The sequence below is a fragment of the Scatophagus argus genome, chromosome 2 (assembly GCF_020382885.2).
Source record: "Scatophagus argus isolate fScaArg1 chromosome 2, fScaArg1.pri, whole genome shotgun sequence".
Taxonomy (NCBI): domain Eukaryota; kingdom Metazoa; phylum Chordata; class Actinopteri; family Scatophagidae; genus Scatophagus; species Scatophagus argus.
This window is the reverse complement of record NC_058494.1, coordinates 5,498,185-5,521,385: the sequence shown is the minus strand read 5'-3', so window position 1 is coordinate 5,521,385 and position 23,201 is coordinate 5,498,185. Positions and strand designations below refer to the sequence as shown.

At 42.5% G+C, this 23,201-nt stretch overlaps 3 protein-coding genes across 10 annotated transcripts in view; 2 read left to right on the top strand and 1 right to left on the bottom strand.

The window, feature by feature from the left end:
• The window catches only part of LOC124066656, a 12,854-nt gene extending 3,844 nt beyond the window's left edge, over positions 1 to 9,010 (bottom strand). For 2 of the 7 annotated variants that reach the window (XR_006844637.1, XM_046403257.1), the window contains exons 1-7: positions 4,853 to 7,142; positions 4,666 to 4,763; positions 3,811 to 4,142; positions 3,555 to 3,619; positions 3,221 to 3,378; positions 2,581 to 3,087; positions 333 to 1,828 (exon numbers count right to left, since the gene is read on the bottom strand). Coding sequence is in view for 6 of the 7 variants with exons in the window: in XM_046403257.1 (XP_046259213.1) it covers positions 333 to 1,828; positions 2,581 to 3,087; positions 3,221 to 3,378; positions 3,555 to 3,619; positions 3,811 to 4,142; positions 4,666 to 4,763; positions 4,853 to 5,958 (3,762 nt within the window). In the remaining variant the exon portion in view is untranslated. Of the gene's footprint in view, positions 1 to 332; positions 1,829 to 2,580; positions 3,088 to 3,220; positions 3,379 to 3,554; positions 3,620 to 3,810; positions 4,143 to 4,649; positions 4,764 to 4,852; positions 7,454 to 8,855 lie in introns of those variants that run through there. The other 5 variants (XM_046403270.1, XM_046403279.1, XM_046403289.1 and 2 more) reach the window with 5 other exon arrangements.
• Positions 8,837 to 23,160, top strand: LOC124066713 (nocturnin-like). 2 transcript variants are annotated; one of them, XM_046403399.1, is made up of 7 exons: positions 8,837 to 8,996; positions 12,802 to 13,059; positions 18,768 to 18,965; positions 20,375 to 20,517; positions 20,629 to 20,788; positions 21,386 to 21,717; positions 21,803 to 23,160. In XM_046403399.1, the coding sequence occupies exons 3-7, from the start codon at positions 18,953 to 18,955 to the stop codon at positions 22,313 to 22,315; spliced, it is 1,161 nt and encodes a 386-aa protein (XP_046259355.1). In that variant the 5' UTR covers positions 8,837 to 8,996; positions 12,802 to 13,059; positions 18,768 to 18,952; the 3' UTR covers positions 22,316 to 23,160. The 2 variants fall into 2 exon arrangements, with proteins under 2 accessions (XP_046259355.1, XP_046259365.1); XM_046403409.1 differs by lacking the exon at positions 18,768 to 18,965.
• On the top strand, positions 9,257 to 11,714 carry ccdc175 (coiled-coil domain containing 175). Its single transcript, XM_046403321.1, has one exon. The coding sequence runs from the start codon at positions 9,388 to 9,390 to the stop codon at positions 11,614 to 11,616; it is 2,229 nt and encodes a 742-aa protein (XP_046259277.1). The 5' UTR covers positions 9,257 to 9,387; the 3' UTR covers positions 11,617 to 11,714.
• Positions 23,161 to 23,201: the final 41 nt, after the last annotated feature.

Genomic DNA, 23,201 nt, shown 5'->3' with positions numbered 1-23,201 from the left:
TTTGGGTAACATTAGCAGCTCTTTTCTGCTCTTAGATTTAGGGAAGTTTATACAAAACTACAGCCAGTGTTACCAGAGATACCATTACACACCAGTTGGTCATCATCTTAAGAAACAATTATGGAAATATCATGAATGCAACCATCAAGTGCATATTGATCCCTTTAACAAGTTTCTCCTTTGAAAATTAGTCATCTGAGAAGAATAAAAGAAGAGTTAAAGAATTTCAATGGTAAATCTGCTGTTGTTAACAGCAGGTGTAACAATGGTTACTAGGGGAGGTTGGAACTTAGCTTACAGTCACTTCCCTGGATTTAAATTATACAACTCACCTTCTCCTCCATGAATCCAAGCCCATGAAACTGTGGGTCGAGGGAGCATGCCACACAGACAACCCTGTTGACAACAGGGTTGTTGTAACAGCTTGCCAAGTTCTGCCTCATCATCCCCTTCACTTCCTTCAGGATGGACGACGAATCTCCTGGTCGCAACACAAGGTGGCGAGAGAGCAGGCCAGTGAGGATGGGTTTGATGAGGGACAGACGAGGGAATGCCTCTTTGGCAAGAGTTTGACACGCCACATCCAGAGGTCTGAGGACCAAACACAAATCTTCCAGAATCTTCCAATCAGATCGCAAGGTCATAATGCTTGCTGAGAACATGTTGGAGGTGGAGTTTGCATGGCAGGTGCTAGATGAACTGGACTCTGTAGAATTGTCTTCTTTAGACAAGGCCTCACCTTTAATCTCCTTAATCATATCACAAATAATACTTTTATGTTTGGTGAGCATGTTCAGCAGAGGGTACAGCTTATTCCATGTTGGCCGACTGTGAGCCCATGATTTCAGCTCTGCCTGTTCTTGTTTTGTCAAACTCTGCAACAGACTCTGGGCATGGGGCTGATATGAGCCTTTGTTTAGAGCAGGTGACAGGAACAGGGCTGAAAGAATACCTTGGAATTGACTTAGGGTCTTGGAGATGACTGAGTGTGACATCACTTCCTCAACGCAGCCTTGCACAGCACTGAAGAAACATGGCACAGATGGCAGTCCTTCACTTGCATGGCTATCCTCTAAGTCATGTGGTTCCTCGAGAGACACAGAGTCATCCCTCTCAAGAAATGTTGTTGAGTTTGGATGAGGAACGCTGCCGGCAGTCTCTCCACCTTTCTCGCTCTTTAGCGGCCCCAACCTAATCTTGTTTCTTCCCTCCCCTCCCAGCAAGACCATATTAGGCTGCGAGATTCCCCACTCCTGGGCCATCACTTTCACTTGAGCCTCCACTGCTCGAAGACTATAGTCTTTCACCCCACTCTCTGTCAGTCTTTGGGTTGCAAGGGCCAGGTTCTGAAAATTAAAATCTAAGTCTATATAATGTGCCCAGAGGGTGAGGTACCTCTCAGTGTTGCCTTGCCAGTTATGGAACCAAACATCCACGCTTAAAGTGACAAAGTGAGGAACTTCCCTCCAATGGCTTGGAGGTCGACAATGTCTCCTGGTCTCAAACTCGATGGGAACAGTGTAGTCAGATATTCCCTCGTTTTCACCACTGCCCATTTTCATCCTCAGTTGCTGAGCCAAGCTTGTCTTGCCTCTGGTATGGTGTTCTTTCAGGAGGTTCTCAAGCTGACAGTGTGAAGGCAGTTCCTTGTAGAAAGGCAGGAGGGTGTGAATCAGCTGTTTGAAGCCTTCCCCTTCTACCAGAGCTGATGGCTGGAGATCCATGATGAGAAAGTTGGCGATGGCATTGGTCACATGAGTAGACAATACCACTGGGAGTGTACTGACCAGACCACTGTTAACCAACAACGATTGTGAGCGCTGTTGGCCTTTTGTGAAAAAGGAAAAGGAAAAAATCCGCAAATAAGCTTTTCTCTTTACAAAGCTTGTTTAAGCTATAGATCAATTTTTAACTTGCACATTTGTAGTTTTTCGACACACTGTGACCACAGTTTCTTAATATTAAAAAAAGTAAAAGCTTCAGGTATGTTAAAAAGAAATTTCTTATTTCTAAAACCATTGCTCTGTGGGATTTTATAGCACTGGTTCACCACTGTGGTCCAGACTGAAACATGTCTTCTGAGCTACTGCACAGATTGCAGTATGCAGATGCATGTCCCCACAGGATGAATCTGATTAACTTGCAAGAATGTTGCCAATATAGTGTTTGCACTCAGCTCAACACACAGCCTCACAGCAAGCTAGCATGGTAACAGACTCTTATGCCAGGGACACACAGTAGGCAGAAGAATCCTGTTGTGTTTACTTTTAGTTTTACCTCAAAATACAGTGGTTTAGATAGCTATGAACCGTTGGTTTCTATACAACCTGTCAGAGTAGTCATTTCTTGGTCCGCTTATTGGACTAAGTCATTGCTATGTTACTATGCTTTCTGTATAGTATCAACAGTAACAGCATACCAGCAATTACTCTGGTGAGTAAAATGTTATCGAAACTAAAAGAAATGATGGTGGAAATAATGTTCAAGTTGTAATAAACCAAAACTTTGTTTCTGCACTACAACTTTTATATGTTCTTATTTATTGTGCAATGTGGACAAGCAGTGGGCTGCAATAGTTACCTATAATCCGGTCCCTGTTACTGTCACGCGGTCTGATGTGGTGCTTGTTGGTCAGATGGTTCTGGAGATCCGTTGTTCCTCCCCCACAGCCCACATGTTCCCCACACAACTTACACACTGCAGTGCTCCGGTCCAGGGGTCGACCAGTTGGGTCTGGCTCAAACCCAAAAAAGTACCATGGGCTGTTCTGTGGGGTGTTTGGGTTACTCAGCAGCTTCTCGGTTCCAGCTATGAAATCGTACTTTTCATATGGATAAGCATTAGGGGATGGGAAGGAGATCAGGGAGGAGGACGGGAAGGCAGAACCAGAAATCAGGCCTGAATCACAAGGTGCGTCCGGGTTTGACATTGTCGTCACATCACTGATCACAGGCATGGGGCTCTGCGATTGGCTGTTGTCTGACCAAAGGGAAGAGCTGCTTGGTTCTGGGAGGGTAACTAACTGAATGTCCTGCAGGAGGCGTAGAACTGTCTCCTTGTCTCCAACTTCACATTTCACATTGCCCCCTGTATTGCCGCCACCAAAAACAAAAGCAGGAGATGTTGGCTAAATTTAAGTCTGCTGTCAGCATGAAATTCATGTATAAGTCTAAAACTAACATGGCATCATCTCATTCTATGAATTAGTGAATGAACTCACCCATCCCCAGGCCCAGTAAAGTAGCATAATCCTTGCCGATCCAGACCCTGAGCTCTGCTCCCTCCATGATGTGCTGAGAAACCCTGTAGTAGATGCGACGGTAAAACTGGAAGACAACCAGGTTGTGTTCTTCCTCACTACTGGTATATGTTACATACCTGAAACATGAAGAAAACATGTGCAGTATGTAACTGGGACTAGGACATTAATTAAATCAATCTCTGTAAAACTAATTTTGTGATTTAAAAAGCAAACAAAACGGACTGAATGTCAGATTGAGAAAGGAGACAACTTTCACAGACAAACTTCACTTGAATCAGTAAGAAAAGCCCACCTCATCCAGTTAGATTTGTTCTCATCAGAGGCATCGACGTAGACAAAAGCAGCATCATCTCTAATCTGGGGATGAGAGCAATGTGTACGTTAATAATTTTGATGACCAGTTCTATAAGGAATTCCTGCTGGTTATCAACAAATCTCACAAATTACATAATGGATTTTAAATGTGATTAAAATGCAAAACAACACTGTTTTTTCCATAACTTGATTTTAAACAGCCTCTTTAAGTCTACTCAAACCTGTCTACTTACAGCCCAGGCATATTTAAGGTTGGCTGGCATTTGTCCTCTGCACAGTTCTCCTAAAAATGGCCCAAACATGACTCCCTGTTGAAGGTGACACTTAGCGTACACTTTCATCTCTCCCATCTGCTCTTCACCAGAAGGACCAGGACCAGACATCCTAGACCCAACATCCCTACACAGGCATAGACAAGAAGGCAGGGACAGCGCTGCCCGAGAGGGGCCGCCATGAAGCCACGGCTCTCCAGGTGGCAGCACAGCATCTGGGACATAGTTATGGTTTGAGGCAGCCTGGAGAAACGGAACATCCTCAAATAATTCTTCATGGTTTAAATCCAAACCTGGACAGGCAAAAAACAGAGAAATATTTGGTCAAATGTTGAATTCAGGTGAGCAATTGTTTCCTGACAATGCAAAGGAGCGAGAGCCATGTTTACTGTTACTTTGATGGATGACAGGGGCACAACAGAGTCAAGCAACACAGGAAGACATGTCAAGGACAAGACATGTGAAGGATATTACTGCATTAGAATGTGATTGTAACTACAGAATATCAGGCATACTTTATTAAGAAAACAATATTTTACACATTATTTAGTGCAAAGACAGAGGCTTTAAGTTTGTTTTGATTAATTTTATTTTGTTCCTTCAAAATAACAAACAATGCATGCTTCTTAGCATCTTGTATCCAGTATCGTTGGTTCATTCTGCCCTTCTGTAGACATTTATCTGTACATTTCAATCAGACTGTAATTAACTATTGAAGATAATGTAATAAGATAATGAATCCATTGCAGCAATGGTGCAGAATGTGTGTGCCTGAGTGAACTTCTGTTAGAGGTGCCCACTTGTCTGGTGGCAGACCTGCTGGCCCAGCCGAACTGCTTTCTGATAAGATCTTGCTCAGCTGCTTACTGCTTCCAAGGGATGGCATTTGGTGACTTTTGACAGAAGTTTCAGACCTGTTGTAAAAATTAGATATAAATATTTCAGCAAGTGTAAAAGGATAAATATAAATTAAAATAGAATTAGGTGAATAAACACATCCTACCTGCGAACACTGACGCTAATCTCTCTTCCGTCGAGTCCTGTGTCACACAGTTGGTGAAAGGGTGTACTTCTGATGCAGTGGTTGGTATAGATGACTGATGTGCGGGCTTCTTTACACATGCGAGCCAGCATTGAGCCCAGATAATTGACTCCAAGGGGTACATGGCTGTACCACATTTCATCTATTAGTTCTTTCTTTGGCTGTAAATAAAGAGCAGTTGCGTTGGATGGAAGCTTGCTGAGGTACTTCAGAAGAGAAGTAATGGGACAGAGTTCACTGCCTGGCTTCTCAAACATTGAGCATCGATCTTTCTCGTTATGAACTTTTACCTCATCACCAAAGGATAAAGTGCAATATCTCAGCCCCATCTCATTTTCTCTGATTACAAATGAATCTGGCTTTAGATTCCTGTTAGCCTGCTTTCCTCTACGACCGAAATGTACTTGTATATCAAACCAGACTTTGTTCAGAAGTCCCCTTGGAGTGCAGGTGTCCATCACACGTGACTGTCTGAGGATGCGGATATCATCAGGAGTCAGTGCCTGATGGTGTGATGTTATGTCTCGACCGGACTTCCTTATTTTTTTGAGTACTCCCAAGAATACCTTGTTGGCTGAGGTGAACTCAGGATCCCTCATTAAACACACAGGGCGGCTGACAGGAGGCTCTTTGAAGTAACGGTTAAGTCCAGCCCTCAGTGCAATGTAACTAGCAATCCCATAGAGCTCTCCTTTGCTGTTTCGTACTGATCCATAGAAGTGCCTCAGCAGCTGATTCAGCTCAGTCTTTTCCGCTGTAGTCAGGTCCATGTGGAGCCCCTGGGACTCCAACCAGCCAATGAAGCAATTCACAGCCCATGTTGTCTGCTTCTTTGTAACCTTACTTACTTCATTCCTGCTGTCCTCAAGTTCATCTAGTTCCAAGTCTGACACCATTGCATGTCTAGAAACGTCAGTTACATTCACCTCACACTCTTCCTCTTCGTGTGACTCATCCTCTTCTTTCAGGATGATCTCCTCTTTAGCTTTCACATTAGGTTTAAACAAATCCAGACTTTCACGAGAATCTCTCAGGTGTGCATTCATTATGTTAGCTGTTAGCTCCATCAGCTGTGCTTTGCAATAAATGTAAAATGAGGCGAGTACCGGTGTTAGCAGGATTAGGCCATGTAAACAAAGCGGAGTGATACCGCTCAAGTAGTCTGGTTATAGTGCAATACGGCGGTTATACCACAGTCACTATCAGCTTGTACTGAGGAGACGTGGTCAATCGATTTAGGAAAGAGATTTTAAAACGCTAAAGATGGCGGCTCTAAGTGGTCAGTCATTGCACCAACCGCTTAACTGTGATTGTTTACGGCATATCATACCAGCAGGAAAAAACAACACATCTCATAACAAATGCTATTTCAAATATTAAAGTATCTCTCGATGCTTCCATCAGCTCCTTTACAATAGACTGTATAAATTACTGTTACGGTGATACCATGGCAACAACAAGGGTATGTGGCTGCCGTAAAACAAAACTCTAGACCTAGGGTCTTTTCTGCGCATGCGTACCAGCATCTTCAAAGTTGACTGTAATAAAATGTACATGGCATACAGGAACACCCTATATTGCACAGTGTACAGTTTTCTCATTAACTGTAAAATGTAAATGACATCATGTATGAAAGACCTTTACAGTAAATAACAGTTTGAAGAAACAATGTTTACATTTGAAATTTGTTGACCGATGTTGTTTACAACACTCTTGAGGGTAGTGAATTATTTTGGTGCTTTTTGAGTCTGGTACAGTACCAAGGTATGGTCGGTATGCTCGATATGTAACACACCAAATACACTCCTATCAGTCTATGTTGCAACAATGAATATTCTGCAACGTAAAATACGGTATAGCAAGTAATCTGTGGTCTATAATAAGTTATAAATAAAGTGTGCATGCAAAAGCACCATCGGGGTCGGGGACTATTTTTTATCCTTAACTGCACTGCAAACACGGCATTGCAAGTTCAGAAGACCCACAACAATGTGGGTTCAATTTTGTCAGCATTAAGGGAATGCAGTAGTGCGATAGCACTCAAATTTGATGTACGCTTTAGATTTACAATTCTTGCAGCCAAAGCGCTAAATTTGGTGGTAAATCACCTTGAGTCTCAAATATAGCTCCAGAGGACGTGGAGGAGGGGGTCTCAAAAAAATCTGCACGATGTCGACGTCTCAAGTGACTTCTTAAATTCGTGGTATTTCCACCTTTTGCAAGTACTATTTTTCTGCATAAACGACAAATGGCCTCGCCAGAGTTCAAAGGTTGTCCCTTTTCATCTGCTTTCAAGCCGAAATACAACCACACGATTGACTTGCTTCTTGGTTTACTGATAAGATCCATGACTCCGAGGTTCTTTTCTGCAGGTGGTCCGCAGGATGCTGCACTGCTGCAAAAGTGTTCAGAAAGGCTACCCCGCAGAAAATTACACGGGGAAAATTACAACTCCTCTTCTTCTTCCTCCTCCCCCTCTTCTTTCTTCTTCTTCTTCTTCTGCTTCTTTTTCTTCTTTTACGGCGGATGGCATCCAGTTTATTGGTGCAGTACTGCCACCTTCTGCAAAACAAAACAGAACAAACTTAACGCACACACAAATAAAGGTGAATTCCTGCATCCAGAATCGACTCAGATAATTCCTCATCCCCTCTCTGTCTCCCATATCTCCTGTCTCCTCCTGACATCCCTCACACAAGCCTGTCTGCCATTTTCACATTTTTTCTGTTCCCCAATTTAACATATTCTTCTCCTTCCACAACTGATTAATTTTGATAGTTTTTTGTATTTGATATAGATGTCTCATTTCCCCCTCTCTATCCAACCTTTCTGAATGAAAGGTTAATTTAATTAATTTCTGGTTTACTAATCCAATTATGCATTATATTGATATTTGATTTCAAGGCCTCTTTGCTGGCTCATTCACCCCCCGGATTTTTTTTAAAATCTGAATTCATTGTTTTTGCTATTCATTCAACAGAGTTGTTTATTTGTGTAGTTATTAGGCGGGATAAACTAAGCTTCTGAAAGACTTATCCTCAGATTCTACAAATTCTATTGCAATGTCATAGTTATCCCAGTGATTCCTTCCATTATACCAGCACTACTGCAACATTGTGGATTAAGAATTAGTTTCTCTGTTTCTATGCTGTCTATGGAGTTATAGTTGGACCAACGACAACACACTGCGACGAGTCAGGGTTGCCAGGTCTGTTGTTAAAATAACTGTGCAAACTCCCAAAACCAATCCGATCTACATTGCTAGAGAACAACAATTTAGTTAATCAAGAGTATTTAACATTTTTAAAGATCCCTGCCAGTAACCTCAGTTTAATCAACATTCGGCTCTTCTAATTATTCATTATCCATCTGCCCGTACTGTCATGTGGAGGAAATTAAGCTAATAAATGACAGTTAGATAAATTGGCTTTGAGTCAGATCATTCTGTTGGTCAAAAAACCCCCAAAAGAGTGAACTTTTAATCTGCTTCAAATAAATGTACGTCCGGCTGAAGTTCCAGTCACTATGGCAATTAGTTTTTGATTTGATTTGACATTTAAATTACTGCACGCTTGTGTAAGGCTATGGACCAGTGCCACTACATATGAACTGCAACGATAAGGACCTCAAGATGATGATTTTTTTTACCTAGTTTTGAGGCGCTGTTTGCACACAGAGGCCTGTGTTAAAGTCAATTTTTAATATCTCTATTCGTGCATAAATGCAAAATAAAAATATGTTTAATCAAATTACCACAAATCAATACAAAATTGAATTAGATAGATAGATACTTTATTGATTCCGAGGGAGTTATAAATAAAAGGACATTTTACATACATCTTTTTTTGAAGAGATGTTAGAATTGCCACAATAAATAAAAAAGAAACCACACATTACAAAAGCCGACTGTGAAAGTAGACATTTGAACGGCCATTTATCACTGATTTACGTGAAATATTCAAACCTGGCAACAGGGGGCTCGCGTTCCACCCACAGCTTGGTGTTAGCCGGCGTGCAAGGTGAACCTGACTGGTGTGTGCAGCTCATAAACACTTCTTGGAAAGCCGAGGTTGTTCATAAATGCCTGTGCCCGTGTATTTTCCAGGTAAGCACTAAACCCGCTGTTGACGAGCTTCCACATTTCTGTAGCTAATTTTTATTTTTCAGGACCGGAGTCGCGACAGGCTGTCTCCGGGAAACACACGTTCTCTCGTGCTTCATGTGCGAACTCGACTTGTCTGTTCATATAAGCATAGCTTAGCACAGTAACCAGTTTCACGTTGTGGCGATTAGCTTCTGCTAACACTGCTAACAACCTTTTGGACTCGATGACTTGCCGTAACGTACTGTCTTCTGCGTGATGCGGCAGTTATTGCTATGGCAACCCCACTCACAAGTTATCGGTGGTAGAAACTAATTGAACTTAAAAACCGCACTGCAGACACACCTTCGAGTGCAATAAACAAAAAACCTAAAACACACCGGGATTAAAAAAAATGACTTCTTGCCTCGTCCCCGACCTCCCTGCTGTCCTGGTTGCTCTCGAGCATTTAAAGGAACTGGACAAACAGCTGAAAGAGGACGGAATAACATTCTCTCTTGAAGCTAGCCTCCATCAGACAGAGATAACTGCTGCTATCACTGAACTGGAGCCTTACCGGCGTGCTGCTCATGAACATTTAGAAGTGGAAACCATAGAAAATAGCAAGCTAAGACATCAAATTAACAATATTAGAGAACGAATGAGCCAGGAAATCATGGCTGACGTAGCAGCAGCCCGGACATCCAACGCTGAGGAGATGGAGCAGCTGCAACAAGACTTTATCATAGTTTCTCAGCTTCGAGAAGCAACTGTGACGAGGCAGGAAGTCCTCTTGGGACAAAACGAAGAGCTGTACCGAGAGCGAGAGCAGGTGATGGCTGAACATAAAGAGGTCGTTGCTGCTCTGAATGATCAGATCACCTTGAAGTATGGCTTGCAGATGCATATGGATCAGACACAGGAGCAGACTGAGAAGCTGAAGTCCAGCATTGCCACCGCTGAACAGGACAAAATAACACTGCAGCATGACATAGTATTGGAGAGAGAGGCTTTCGCTGTAAAACAAGAGAGTCTGCACAGAGAAGTGGACCAGGTTGAGGGGAAAGTTAAGCAACAGAAGCAAGTGATCAAGAGGAGCAGGAGAGAGTTGGACAGAGTTAACAACAAAAAAAAAGAAGCACATGACCATCTGGGCAAGCTCACGATTCCCATGGCCAAGCTGCAGAACAATTTACAAAGACTGGCAGCATCTCGGTGCCAGTGTGAGCAAAAGCTGGAGGGGGAAACCCAAAAGCATCAAGGGTTAAGGCAACAGAGAGAAACACTGAACAAAGAGCTGTGTGAATTAGGAGAAGCCTTTAGTGTTTCCGTCCAGCGTCTTAAAGAGGAAATTGCCACGGTGGAAGATAAAATAGAGGAAGGTCGAGCAACAAGATTGCTTTGTCAAGACACCCTGGCTCAAAACCATGAGATATTCAACCGCCAGAATGATGAAGAGAATGAAGTGAGGGCAGAGAATTTCACAGTCTCACAGCAGCTTGAACGATCCAGGCTGAAGCTGGAGGAGCGCATCACCTCCATAGTCAAACACAGCAAGGAGATCAAAGAGATGAACAGGCAGATGACGGAGCTCCTGGAAGCCAACACAATCAACAAACGCATATTTGAGAAGAATCAGGAAGAGATGTGCAGTAATGTTAATGCAGAGAAGAGCAACATTCACCGTTTTGAGGAAGAGAAGAGGCGCCTAACAGTGTTATTGGAAGAGGCAAAGAGGAAGCAGAAGCAGCATGTGGCGAAAATGACCTCCGATATCAGCAGCACCAGGAGGAGGTACCAGGAGCTTCAACAGGAGGAGGCAGCGCTCCAACAGCAGCACCCCACAAGCATAGATGCTGACTTGCTGATAAGCCACGTGACCCAGTGCGAGATGGAGTACAGACAGAAGGAGACCAAACACCATCAGGAAATAGAGCAGTGCATTGCAGAGACCGAGAGCATCATGAGGAGCAACGATGAGAAGCAGAGGGAGGTGGAGGAGAAGGAGGAGAGGCTCAGGGAGGTGGAGGCAACATGGAGCGAAGAGCAAGTCAGGCACGAGAGGCTGAAATCAGTGATGTCTGAGCTGTGGAGGAAGGAGAATGATCTGAAGATGTCAATTCATGGGCTGATAGAGAAAACCAGCTTATTGCTTCAGCCCAAAGACGTGATGAAGGCTGAGCTGGCTGAGATGCGAGATGGTCACATGGACATGCTCAGCAAACAGGCCTCAGAGCTGAGAGCTGCAGAGATGAGCATCTATGACAGCAGGGTGAAACTGGAGCAGGTCAGCATGGAGAACAGCAGGCTGCATCTCTGTATCCAACAGATGACAGAGGGTGTTAGCAGAGCCAGGGAGGACAAAGACAGATACTGGCAGGAGATTCAGCGGTTCAGGCAGGACACACAGGCCTTGTTTAAGAGTTTACAGGAAGCATGGAGAGAGGATATCATGGTGACTCGGGACTGTCAGAGCAACGATGGTGTCCTGTTATTGTCAATGAGTGCCACACTAAACCGCCTGAGGACCAGAAGACAGCATTTAGGGAATGTCAGCACACTCCTGCATCGACAAATGTTAGACTTCAGCAGACGGCTGGGAGATAAAACAGCTGCACAGCACAGTGTGCCTGCTGACTTGTAGGGGACTAATTCACTGCAGAATTCACATAAACCTAAAGCTGGTATTAAGTTGTAATAAAAACTTTAAATAAAGCTCACAGAATCAAGGTGATGAATCAAGTCATGATTATTGAGTTTGTTTGTAACGCAGGTTTGTATACATAAAATTTAAATCTTCAGCAGAGCTCAGTAATAAACATCCATACTGGGACATGTTCATTTACGCCTGCCAAGCACAAGTGTATAAACTGTGTTTTAACATGTCTGACTAAAGTGGCTGAATTTTATTAAGCTCCTTAACATTTCAAGTACATCCTAATTATTAATGCACTAATTATTCATTCATTCATTTTCTATGCCACTTATCCGTCAGTTTCGTGGGGGTGGGGGGGCGCTGGAGCCTATCCCAGCTGACTACGGGCGAGAAGCGGGGTACACCCTGGACTGGTCGCCAGCCAATCGCAGGGCCAACACACAAAGACAGATGACCACACACACACACTAAAAACCTAGGGGCAATTTAGAGTAGCCAATTAACCCACTATAATTTTTGGTATTGTGGAAGGAAACCGGATTACCCGGAGAAAACCCACGCAGGCACGGGGAGAACATGCAAACTCCACACAGAAGGGCCCAGACCGGGATTCAAACCTGGAACCCTCTTTCTCCTGATTAAATAATTTGAAGTATGTCAGCTCTGACAATAATAAAGCATCTTATTTCGCTGTGTCTTGCCAACAGCGTGCTCACCTGAAAGTGTTGCTAACTAAGTTTAATGTTCACTTTCTAAGCCCGTAAAACATCTGTATTACTTGTTTAAAAGTCCTGTAACCACTAAACTACTAAATTGTTTTCCCCTTGTAGACTTTGTACTGGAGAATGCACAGACCGCAAATTTCCAATATCTATATAAACCAGCTTGACATCTACTCACCTTTTCCACTTTGAAATATGTTTGTTTATAATTAAATGCTGTAATTTTTAGCACAGCAACCCATGAACCATAATGAATCATGACAAAATAAGATGGCAAAAGGAGAAGTGGAAAGTGGATGATTAATTGGAAAGCTTGAAGTAAAGAAATTAATAAAATTCAAAATGGGAAATACCTGTTGGCTTTTTATCCCTAGCAGCAGCCATTTTTCAGTGTGTAAATATAATTGAACCCAGGGAATAATGACCACCATCAACATTTCTCTCTTTTCAGACTCAGTGTTTGAAGTTTGATGTGTGTTCCCGGTGCGGCTCCTACCAGCAGATGGCAGAAGGGACCGGTCGTCTCTCCGTTGTGACCTTGCCCTGCAGCTCAAGGGTCAAGCACCCACCCACTTCGCTCTGAACAAAAGCAGGCAGACACATGCACAGAGAGTACATTCCCTCTTTCGGAGGTGCGCAATATTAGGACCACGCAGAGGCACAGAAAGTGGAGCTGAAGGGAAACCAGCAGTTTATTCCAGTAAATAAGGTGAGTCTTTAGCTAAAAATGAAGTAAATCATACTCTGATTGCCTTTGTGCCGTGTGTTTGGACTGCTGCAGAATCTGTAGCTCTGTGGTATGATTAGGCTATAGTGACTTGGATTATCTTCTGACAGGCTGCATGTGTCTGTGACTGCTCCAATATATCAGTATTGCATGTGTGTGATAGATGTCATAAGCCAGCTTTATTTGTACCACACGCAGATGTTCATCAGTACATTGTGTTGTTGATGGGGACTCTTTATCTTAAGTTGAAGGACACACGCTGCCGGAAAGTTGAAAAAACTCTTGGAATGTTTTATATTTTGCACTCTCAGCTGAGGTTCAAACATTTATGAAGGGAAGCCTGCATTCCACATTGGGGTTTTACAGGTCAGGAAGGGTCTAGTAAACAATACTTGGGAGCATTTTTGAGCTGAGCGTGTAATTTACATACTCCCCTCTTGTTTATTTATCTCCCCCTGTCAAAATATACTGCTGCACAATGAAGTAGTTCCTGTCCAGAGTTATGTGTTTTTTTCTTCAAGTGCCAGTATCTTGTTAATGTTGTATCCAAATAGAGTACAAAAGAACTAAACAAGTGTTTCAGATGTTTGAGAATATTTACACAAAGCTGAACCTTTCTCAACTTCCTTGTGCCTCTTTATACCCAACCTTAAAACTTTGAGTTGAGTGGAGTACTAACTGCTGCCTCTCATCTTACAGGGAAGGCTAACAGGCTCTGAAAATGGTTTGGAACAGACGGTACTGATGGTGCCGATATTTCCAGGCCAGACAGGAGTGTGGCTTGCAGTACTTAAACGTGATCACGAGTCAGCAAAGTCAGAGTTATTAAAGATGGTTTATTCTTTCCTCGTAAAGCAACTGCAAAATAATTTTCATAATAATAATAATAATAATCATAATCTACGTCACTGATGTTCTTGGTGACTGTAAAAATGGCACTCGGCAGATGTTATATAGATTTACCACAAAATCCAAAATACATATTTTTCTTCTTACCTGTCAGCCTATTTTTTCTACTAGATTGTTTTGCTGTGAGTTGCAGAGTCTTGGATATATCGACTGTAGAGCTGTCTGTTTTCTCTCTACTGCAATGGAACTAGATGATTCTTCAGTTGTGGTGCTCAAAGCGCCAAAAAATACATTTGAAAATGCATCAGCAGTTTCTTTGCAGAAGTTGTGACCTGGTTACTCGAGATAATGCACAGACCTTGATGTGAGCAGTTTCATGGAGGTACTTTTTTTTTCTGTATCATCCCACAGAAGGAAGTGTGCATCTACTTGTGGATGAGAAGCTTGTTAATGAAACTGAACTACTTAATGTTGAAGCACAGCCAAGGGCGCCATTAAAGTTTACAGTGGAGAATTCTAGCTGTAGGTTTCCTACTGTGCTGTGACTCTGTGTAATCTGCTAGGAACAAAATAGCATTCCTTCTCTCTAAAATAATGTAACTAGATGGCACTTTGCTCGTGGGTGAACTGTCCCTTTAAAAGCCGATTGCTCAGGTTTTCATCTTGTGTTTTGGCTTTTGGTTGTGGGGAGGTGCTTTTGTTTACTTTTTATTTAGGTCAGATCTGAAGTCAGCAGCTCTAATAAAAGATATCAAGTCTCCCAGATGTAAGAATGACCTTGACATGTGCACTGATGTGATTATTTCACTGTCAAATAGATCTGTTGCCTCATACTGTACTATGGGAGGGGGCACAAGGACTTCATGTTCCTGTTTGTTCCCAACCAAAACAAGCCGCCACTATCTTTACTCTGTGTGGATCGAGTGGCTGCTTTATGATGTAGTTTGTGTTCGCTCAGCTTTGCCTGTCTAAAGGTCAGAGATTAAAGTCGCAATTCAGTAGGACCGACTAGATAAGATACATGATGCAGGATATCACACACACTTCTGCTACACACAGACATGAGAAAGCATACTTTTGGGAGAACTGTGGTTCTTTGCAGTTAAAAACATTCTTTAATAGATTTCTTCACAGTGATTATGTGACTCGGGTTAAGAATTGCTTGACAAAACATTATATTTGTTTTTTTCACTAGCCATGTCATGACTAAAATATGTTAACAGCTATTTGATGGATGAATCACCATTTGAATCTATGAAGTCTGGTACAGACATGGTGCCCAAATGACGAATAGACTTATAGACTCATTAATGATCAGTTGCCACTATAAGGTCGAGGTTTGTGGTTTTTAGTGACATGTCTTTAACAAGAACTATCGAATGAATTGTCATCAAATTTGGTATAGATATCTCCTCAAAATGAACTGCTGATCCTCTGACTTTTCATTTGGTAAAATTTTTACTTTGCCCAATACTTTTCACTGAGCAGCCTCAGCTGATGTGGTCAGTACTAATTAACAAATTCTACCATACAAACATACTAAGAGGAAAGAAGTACTCATATTTCGTCATACTTATTTTAATAAAAGTAGCAATACAGCAGTATAGAGATGTTCTATTACAAGTAAAGTCCTGCATCTATATTTTATTTGAGTAACAGTACAAATCTACTAGCATCAAAATATACTTAAAATAATAAAAGTATTCACTGTGCAGAATGGCACAATGTATATTATATCATTGGATTAAAAATTATTTAAACATTGTTGTGTGCATACAATGTTAAAGGTGATAAAGGTGGTTTGACTAATTTATATTGTTTATGTGCAGCCAAGTTTGTGATGAATGAAGTTTTTTTTGATCTATAGTATTATGTATTGCTGAACATATAAACATCATACCAGCTAACCATTAACATGGTAGCTTTGTCATTCCGAGTATATTAGCATTACGGCTTTAGCATTTAGCTCGGAGGACCAGAGTAGCTGCTAGCATAACTGTACATCTGAGAATGTGAATATATTTATAACCCCATTTAGCTGCATAGTTTACAATACAACAAGTTTTGTTTTTTTATATACAATAGTGGTGCTTTAAGATCACAAATGGAACAACCAGTGTTATTGCTTCAGCTACAGTGACAGCACAGACACACACATGCACACACACTCAATCCAGCTCACATGTTGTAATGTAATGAGGCAGCTGCCCTTCACTGTGGAAATGTCAATATGCCACGAAAGGATACAGTGACTCTCTCTCTCGTTCTCTCTCGGAGTCACTCACACACACACACACACACACACACACACACACACACATATACATATGCATTATGACTGAAGGCTTAGTCGTTGAGTTTGGATATTTGTGGCATGCTCTTGTGGAAGATGATTTGTTCTCCTACCATTTAAAAACAACTTCCGTGTTATAGAAATCTTGGATTTCAATATCACGCTGGCACCTGCAATAATGTGTTGTGACTTGCATCTACAGACTTGAGTCATAAGCACGGCTTTTAGTTCTGTGTGCTCACCTGTGAGCTGACACACTGACACTTGACTCCATGCTGTTGGATTAAAGGATCCAGATGGGGAGGAATGATACGTCCTTGTCTCTGCTGAGATAACATCAGACGCACTTTGATCACAGAGGGGAATCTCGTGCACCACTTTGTCTCCTTTGTATTCATAGAGGAACTGATGGATGTTTCACAGAAACCTCTGCAGAGTCAAAGGCCGCAGCCATTTTCATTTTGAGTCAACACACTCCCACATGGATGTCAGTTGTTGATATCTTCCTTGTTTTTGTTACAGAAAAAAGTTTGTATTAGCCTTCTTTGATCTATAAAGCACTCAAGACTGATGGCACAAGATTAAAAGTAAAGGGATCATCATTCTTATTACAGTTCATCCCTAGGGGAAAATTCATTCCCGTAGAAATTTATTTAAAAATAGTTGTTGAGACGTTTCACTCAGAACCACAAATGTCAGCTTTGTGATGGCGTTAGAAAAAACATCAGGGGATCATCGAAGTTAGTAGGATTCCATTCCATTATCTGGAAACTCTAAAAGCCGGGACGAAAATTGGTGTAAATTCATCCAGATATTGAAATATTTCAGTGGATACACACTTTAACTTCCTTGTGGTGCAAGGTGAAAGGTCAGATCACCAGAGTCAGTAAGAATCATCCTGAAGGGAACCATCAGTGAGTGACAGATTTCATTGCAGTCCATCCAATAGTTGTTGAGCTGTTTCATTCTGGATCAAAATGGTGGACTGACTGACTGACTGACTGACTGACAGTGGCCTACCAGTCAGGAAGCTTTTGGACAGGAGCATCTGCTTGTGCCACCTTTCCACGGTGTGCATGTGTACAGGCAATATGTGGTTCAACTAAATTGTAGTGTATCATTTAAATAAATTATGCCGACCTCAAGAGGTAAAAATATCCAATATTTCACAAAAAAAGATTAGGAAATTAAATAAAAACACTGGAGTTATGAAATGTTGTTTCTTAAGTTTTGTACCATGACCCTTTAGTGTGGTCTTGAGCCAACAGCTTTATACTGTGGATGTTCATGTGTCCATGAATAAATGTGAGTCCAGCTCCCATTAGTGAATTTATTTCAGTTTGGAAAAGAATAGTGTACCGCGTGGAAAATAACTCAGAGCAGTGATGTAACATTACTGACGTGACTGACTGTGATCAAAGTGACCTGGGCACTGTTACAACATGCAGACTGAGGAAGTTATTATTGCAAAAAAGCACACATGCACACACTCTCAGCATATGTGCACTCATGCAGTTGTTGTTGTACAGCAGTTATTGATATTAGAGATTGGTAATAAACTGGATGCCATTGATTAAGCTCTGCTGCCAGGCCGTCTCAGAATTGCCAATGTTGTCATTATCATTATTCTTCTTATTGTCATATTGTTGTTGTTGTTTACATTATGAAATCTATCTTCCCATACATGAAAATTGATCAAACTTTTTACAAAGTCTCATGCCAAAGATCCTGAATTGGCACTGTGAGTTAATAGACCTGATCTAAACTTCTAAAATAACTTTCACCCAAATGTAGGCCCAGTTGAGCAGAAATGTTCAAATCATGAAGTCCATCACGTCATTTTTTTCAACCAAATTATCAGATTTTTTTTTCCTGACAGCTGAATTTTTGACACTGGTTTGAAATCTGCTGTTAGAAGCAGGCCTGGTGGTTGCCTCAGGTAGGTTTAGACGGGGCTCCTCTTTCAGCTTACCTGGTTCAAATGATCATCGTGAAGCACTGCCTGTAAACAACACAATCGTTTGAGGTGTGTTGGAGCAGGAAAATGTCTAAAACTCTTGATGAGAGAAACATGAGTTTGTTTTTTTTGTTTTTTTTCCAGGTTTTTTAATTCAGATTTTAAATTATTATGGTCTGGACTCTTGATGGACCCTCTGGTGTTTCTCGCTTGCGTTCCCCTTCCTCATTCCTCCTCAGCATGCCGAGCCCTGACCCCCAGCTGATATAATTTTCCACTGTAATCCTGACACCTTTGTGTGCGTGTTTGTGAGGGTGTGACTCCACGTTGTTCTATTTTTATGCGTTTGCTCAATGTTCAGGTGGGGCTGTGACAGTCTCTGTATCTTTCAGTAATATATCAGCCAAACACCCAGCTTGTGTGTGCGTGACAGTGAGAGAGTGGCGGTTTGGATTGCGCAGTGTATCCCTCTCTCCCTCACCAGCACATGACCTGTAATACTCCATATGGCCTGATGACGTCTATACTTCCTAATCTCTCTCTCTCTCTCTCTCTCTCTCTCTCTCTCTCTCTCTCTCTCTCTGTCTCTAGCTTTAAATGCAGCAGCGAGCAGTCATATTTCCACATTCAACGCACACGGAACAAAACCATTGTTCAGCACAGCCAGGAAGCTTAAATCATCTGACAGTACCACACACTATCTGTGACAGCAGCATTAAAAGCAGGTGTTAAGGACAATTTACTGACATGCAAATTGGACATAGCTGTGGACAGTGATGGAGACTATGGGTAAGAAGCAGTTTTTCTTTATTTTGCTACAAATGAGGTCGTGGTTGGATGTAGGGCGTCCAGTGTACATACTTAACAGGTGTAATTTTGAATGTACAATATCAAAGATCAGAGCAAGAAGGTTTGATTTTGATGCTGTGGAGCAGAGCGTTGATTTAATCGCTGTGTTTAGTCTGGCTGGTAATTGGCATGTACATGGACAAACATGGACTCACATACTTCTGAACATGAACATCTGAAAGAATAAAAATGTCTGTTTATGTTGGTCTCCGGGCTTTGTTTGACATGTGGACTGGAGCGCTAGCTGATGTCCTGTTATTGCCCACTCACAAACAGATCTGGACAAATTGTGGACATTCTTGCTGAAAATGAGAGCAATTTGTGACCTAATGCTGTTTACAGCATTTAATTCAAATAATAAGCATTTTATCATTGTTTACATATGCAACATATGCAGTTGAACAAACCCGATGTCTCTGACTGAGAATCTAAACAGACCCGATGTCTCGTGGCAAAACTAGTTTGATCCACTTTGGTTAGACCTGCTGCGGTTCAAAGTTCTCACAAATAGCCATCATGGTGAATACTTGTGGAGACACAAACTAGAGGACCAGATGGACCCTGTGTGTGTGTGTGCGCGCGCGCGTGTGCGTGACAGTGCTTATTATCGACAGGATATGTGACCTCTGTAACCTTAAACCTACAATTTATAACTGAAAGTTGCCTCCCCTCAGAAAAAAAGACTGCATGGTTATCCAACAGTGTGACACTTTATTCATGCCGGTTAAAGCAGCTATGATCAATAATTTCACAATAACAATTGATTTAATGACTTGATTTCACGTGAAAGGGGTCAAACCCGCAGAGAATTCTGCATTATGTTGACACTACACTCCAAATTGTTAATACTCGGTGTCAGTCTGCAGTAGGAAGAGGCGTCAGTGTTATTTTTCGGCTGCAATAAGTCATTCAGTGTGTGGACAGTTGTTGAAGGGGGACAAAAGGCGAGCTAAGCTGCACCCGTGCAGTCATGCTGAGCCATGAAGGAGGGACACTTTAGTCACCATGTGAAATAGAAATGCAGGGATGTGTCACACGCTGATCCTGAGGACTCTGCAGCAGAGACAGAGGAACCCACTCCCTCTTGCCGTAATCAGAGCTGAGGGTCAACAAGCTCAGTGAAACTGAAAACGACCTGGTGATGTGTCAAACAGCACCACCTGCTAGTCGGGGGTGTCCCCTGCCAGTGATTCACACATGCATTTCTGAAATAACAAAAAAAAATGGCCTGACTCCAGTTGCTGCACTGCACATGTGACATTAGAATTTCAACAATTACTTGATGTTTCATTTTTTTTCTTCATCCTCACACGCATCCCTCACCATCTTTGTCTTTTACTTCTAAACAGTGTATCCGATGGGTGGGGGGGCCACCAGGCTGTACAGCACTCTGACTCAGACCCTCAGCAGCAGCTCTCCTCTCCCTCTCCCTCCGTCCCACCTGGACCCCCACCCACCTGTTGACACAAACCTGGATCCAGCTTTCTGCCAGGTGAGTCCTTCTCTTCTGTTCACAGGTTTCAGACAGTAGGACAAAGGAGACATGTACAGTAATCTGTCTGCTGAGGGGAAATAAAGGCTAAGTGTCATGTCTGTCTTGCAGGAGCAGAAGGGGTCCGATCCAGTGGAGCTGCTACAACAGTGTGAGGAGGCCCTCGGGGACAGACCACCTCGCTTCCACAGGAAGTTCACTTACCTCAATGATGGAAACAGTGCCCCCAGCAGCTCCATGAGGGTGATGCAGTGGAACATATTGGCCCAAGGTAAACAACAGTCCAATATCTCATCTGCACTGGATTGTGGACTGTAATTTGTCTAATGGCACATTTTCATTTCAAAAATGGTTCTATAAAAGGTTCATTTTGAATGTGTCCGATCGCAGTGAGATATATTACGATAAGTGGATTTCAACTCTGGAGTTGATGAGGTGCAACACAGAGCTTAAAATGTAGTGAATACTGGACTTTGTTTGCCAAGTTGCAAGAAAAAACACTTCAAATGAATGCTTATGTTGCTCTGTAACTGCTGGATGTGTAAATAAGCAACAGTTGGCTTATGTGTTAGCCCCAAGACAAGGCCATAAAGCATCACGCCCTCAAGTGGCCCTCAATAATACTTTAAAAAACAATTTCAACAAATATATTCTGAAAGGTCAAAAACAACAGGAAGTAAACTGTTAAACAAACATAGACCTAATGTAGTGACATTATGACAAATGTAAACTACACGTGGACAGAAAATTGTTTTGTAAACATGAACATTTCCAAAGAGATGTCCTGATTGAACACATGTGAAACATAAGCTATGGTGTGATGTTCAGTTGGTCTGGGTTAACTCTCCCTCTTTTTCCTGTCCTTCAGCTCTGGGTGAGGGACTTGACAGTTTTGTTCAGTGTCCCCCGGAGGCCCTCAGCTGGTCCCGCAGGAAGTACCTCATCCTAGAAGAGATCCTCTCCTACCGACCTCATATCCTGTGTTTGCAGGAAGTCGACCACTTCTATGATACCTTTCAGCCAGTTCTGGCAAGCCTGGGTTACAGCAGCAACTTTTGCCCTAAACCCTGGTCGCCGTGCCTGGATGTGGAGGGCAACAACGGCCCTGACGGCTGTGCACTGTTCTTCGATCGGACACGATACGAGTTCCTGGATAGCGTGAACATACGGCTCTCTGCCATGAGGATTCCAACCAATCAGGTTGGTAGAACCTGTTTGTAGCCACACATGGAAACATATAAACCTCCCCATGAGTACATCTAATATGCTGCTCTTTTTACCGCAGGTTTCTGTGGTGACGATGTTACGTTGCCGGAGCACAGGGAGATGCGTGTGCGTGGCCGTGACCCACCTTAAGGCTCGTTCTGGCTGGGAGTGGCTCCGCAGCGCCCAAGGCTCCAACCTCTTGCAACATCTCCAGAGTCTGATCCAGAAACACGCCGGCCCCACCGATGCCCCTAACACCCCTCTGCTCATATGTGGTGATTTCAACGCAGTCCCCACTGAGGAGGTGTACAGACGTATCATGGCGTCACCTCTCCGTTTGGACTCGGCCTACAAGAAACTGAGTCAGGACGGTTTGACTGAACCAGAGTACACGACGTGGAAGATTCGACCAACAGGGGAATGCTGTACCACTCTGGACTACATCTGGTACAGTCTGGACACACTGAGAGTGGATGCAGTTTTGGACATGCCCACTGAGGAACAGATTGGACCAAACAGGCTTCCATCCTTTAGCTATCCGTCTGACCACCTTTCTCTGGTTTGTGACTTCAGTTTTAAGGAGAAGGAGTGATAAGGACATGACGAACCAGCAAACAGGGAGGGACAACATGTGAAGAGAGAGTCGACTGGCTCCTGGTCAGCTTCACTCAACAAGGTGTACAGTGGAGACGCCACGTCAACAGTGAAAGGGAGAGGATGAAGACAGGACGCAGAGGAGCCAGAGTTCACATAGCCAGTATACTACAGTGACTGAAAATACAGTGTTTTTGCTACACATGTGGGGCTAAATTTACTCCCTGACTACGCTCTCGTTGGTTAGCTTATTACCAGCACTGGTCATGCCTCTATACTGTTGTCAGGAATTGGTTCAAACTCCACTAAACTCTCAGAGACAGCAGACTATAAGACTGACACCTCAAATATTTGTTTCAGTGCTAATGTGATCAAGTGCTGCCTGAGCATTAGCATCAGAAATACAGTAGTCAACTGGTATGACAAACTTGTGCACAATAATATTTTGTAATGTTTTAATTGTGAAGGTTCTCGTGGATTCATGTCTGTTTAACTTTTTTATTGGGGTGTGAAATGAAGCCTAGCCTATGGTCAGGTACTACAGTCAGGTTTTTAAATGTCCCACATACCAGACCATCAAAGGCTTCTTTAGTACCACATACCAAATCATGCACTGGCATTATTTTATAAGAAGTTTTTTTTTTTTCATCTGAGAAAAACTGAATATGACCCTGATTTATCTATGCATGCCTACCTTATCAATGAAACAATAAGTTCTGTAAACTCAACTGGATGTCAGAATGTGAAAAGTAACCACAGAAACAGTCTGCACTCAATGTGCTTCTGATTCATTGGAAAAATAAATGTTATCACTACTCAAAATAAAGGTCGCTGCCAACCAGATTTGGTTTTATAAGCCACCTGCAAACCTTTAAAAATAAAAA

Excerpts from the sequence above, each read along its gene's own strand:
- LOC124066713 (XM_046403399.1), top strand. Across the intron at positions 20,789-21,385 it reads GTGGAACATATTGGCCCAAG|CTCTGGGTGAGGGACTTGAC; the intron begins GTAAACAACAGT and ends CCTGTCCTTCAG. Across the intron at positions 21,718-21,802 it reads TGAGGATTCCAACCAATCAG|GTTTCTGTGGTGACGATGTT; the intron begins GTTGGTAGAACC and ends TTTTTACCGCAG.
- ccdc175 (XM_046403321.1), top strand. The coding sequence starts at position 9,388 with ATGACTTCTTGCCTCGTCCCCGACCTCCCTGCTGTCCTGGTTGCTCTC.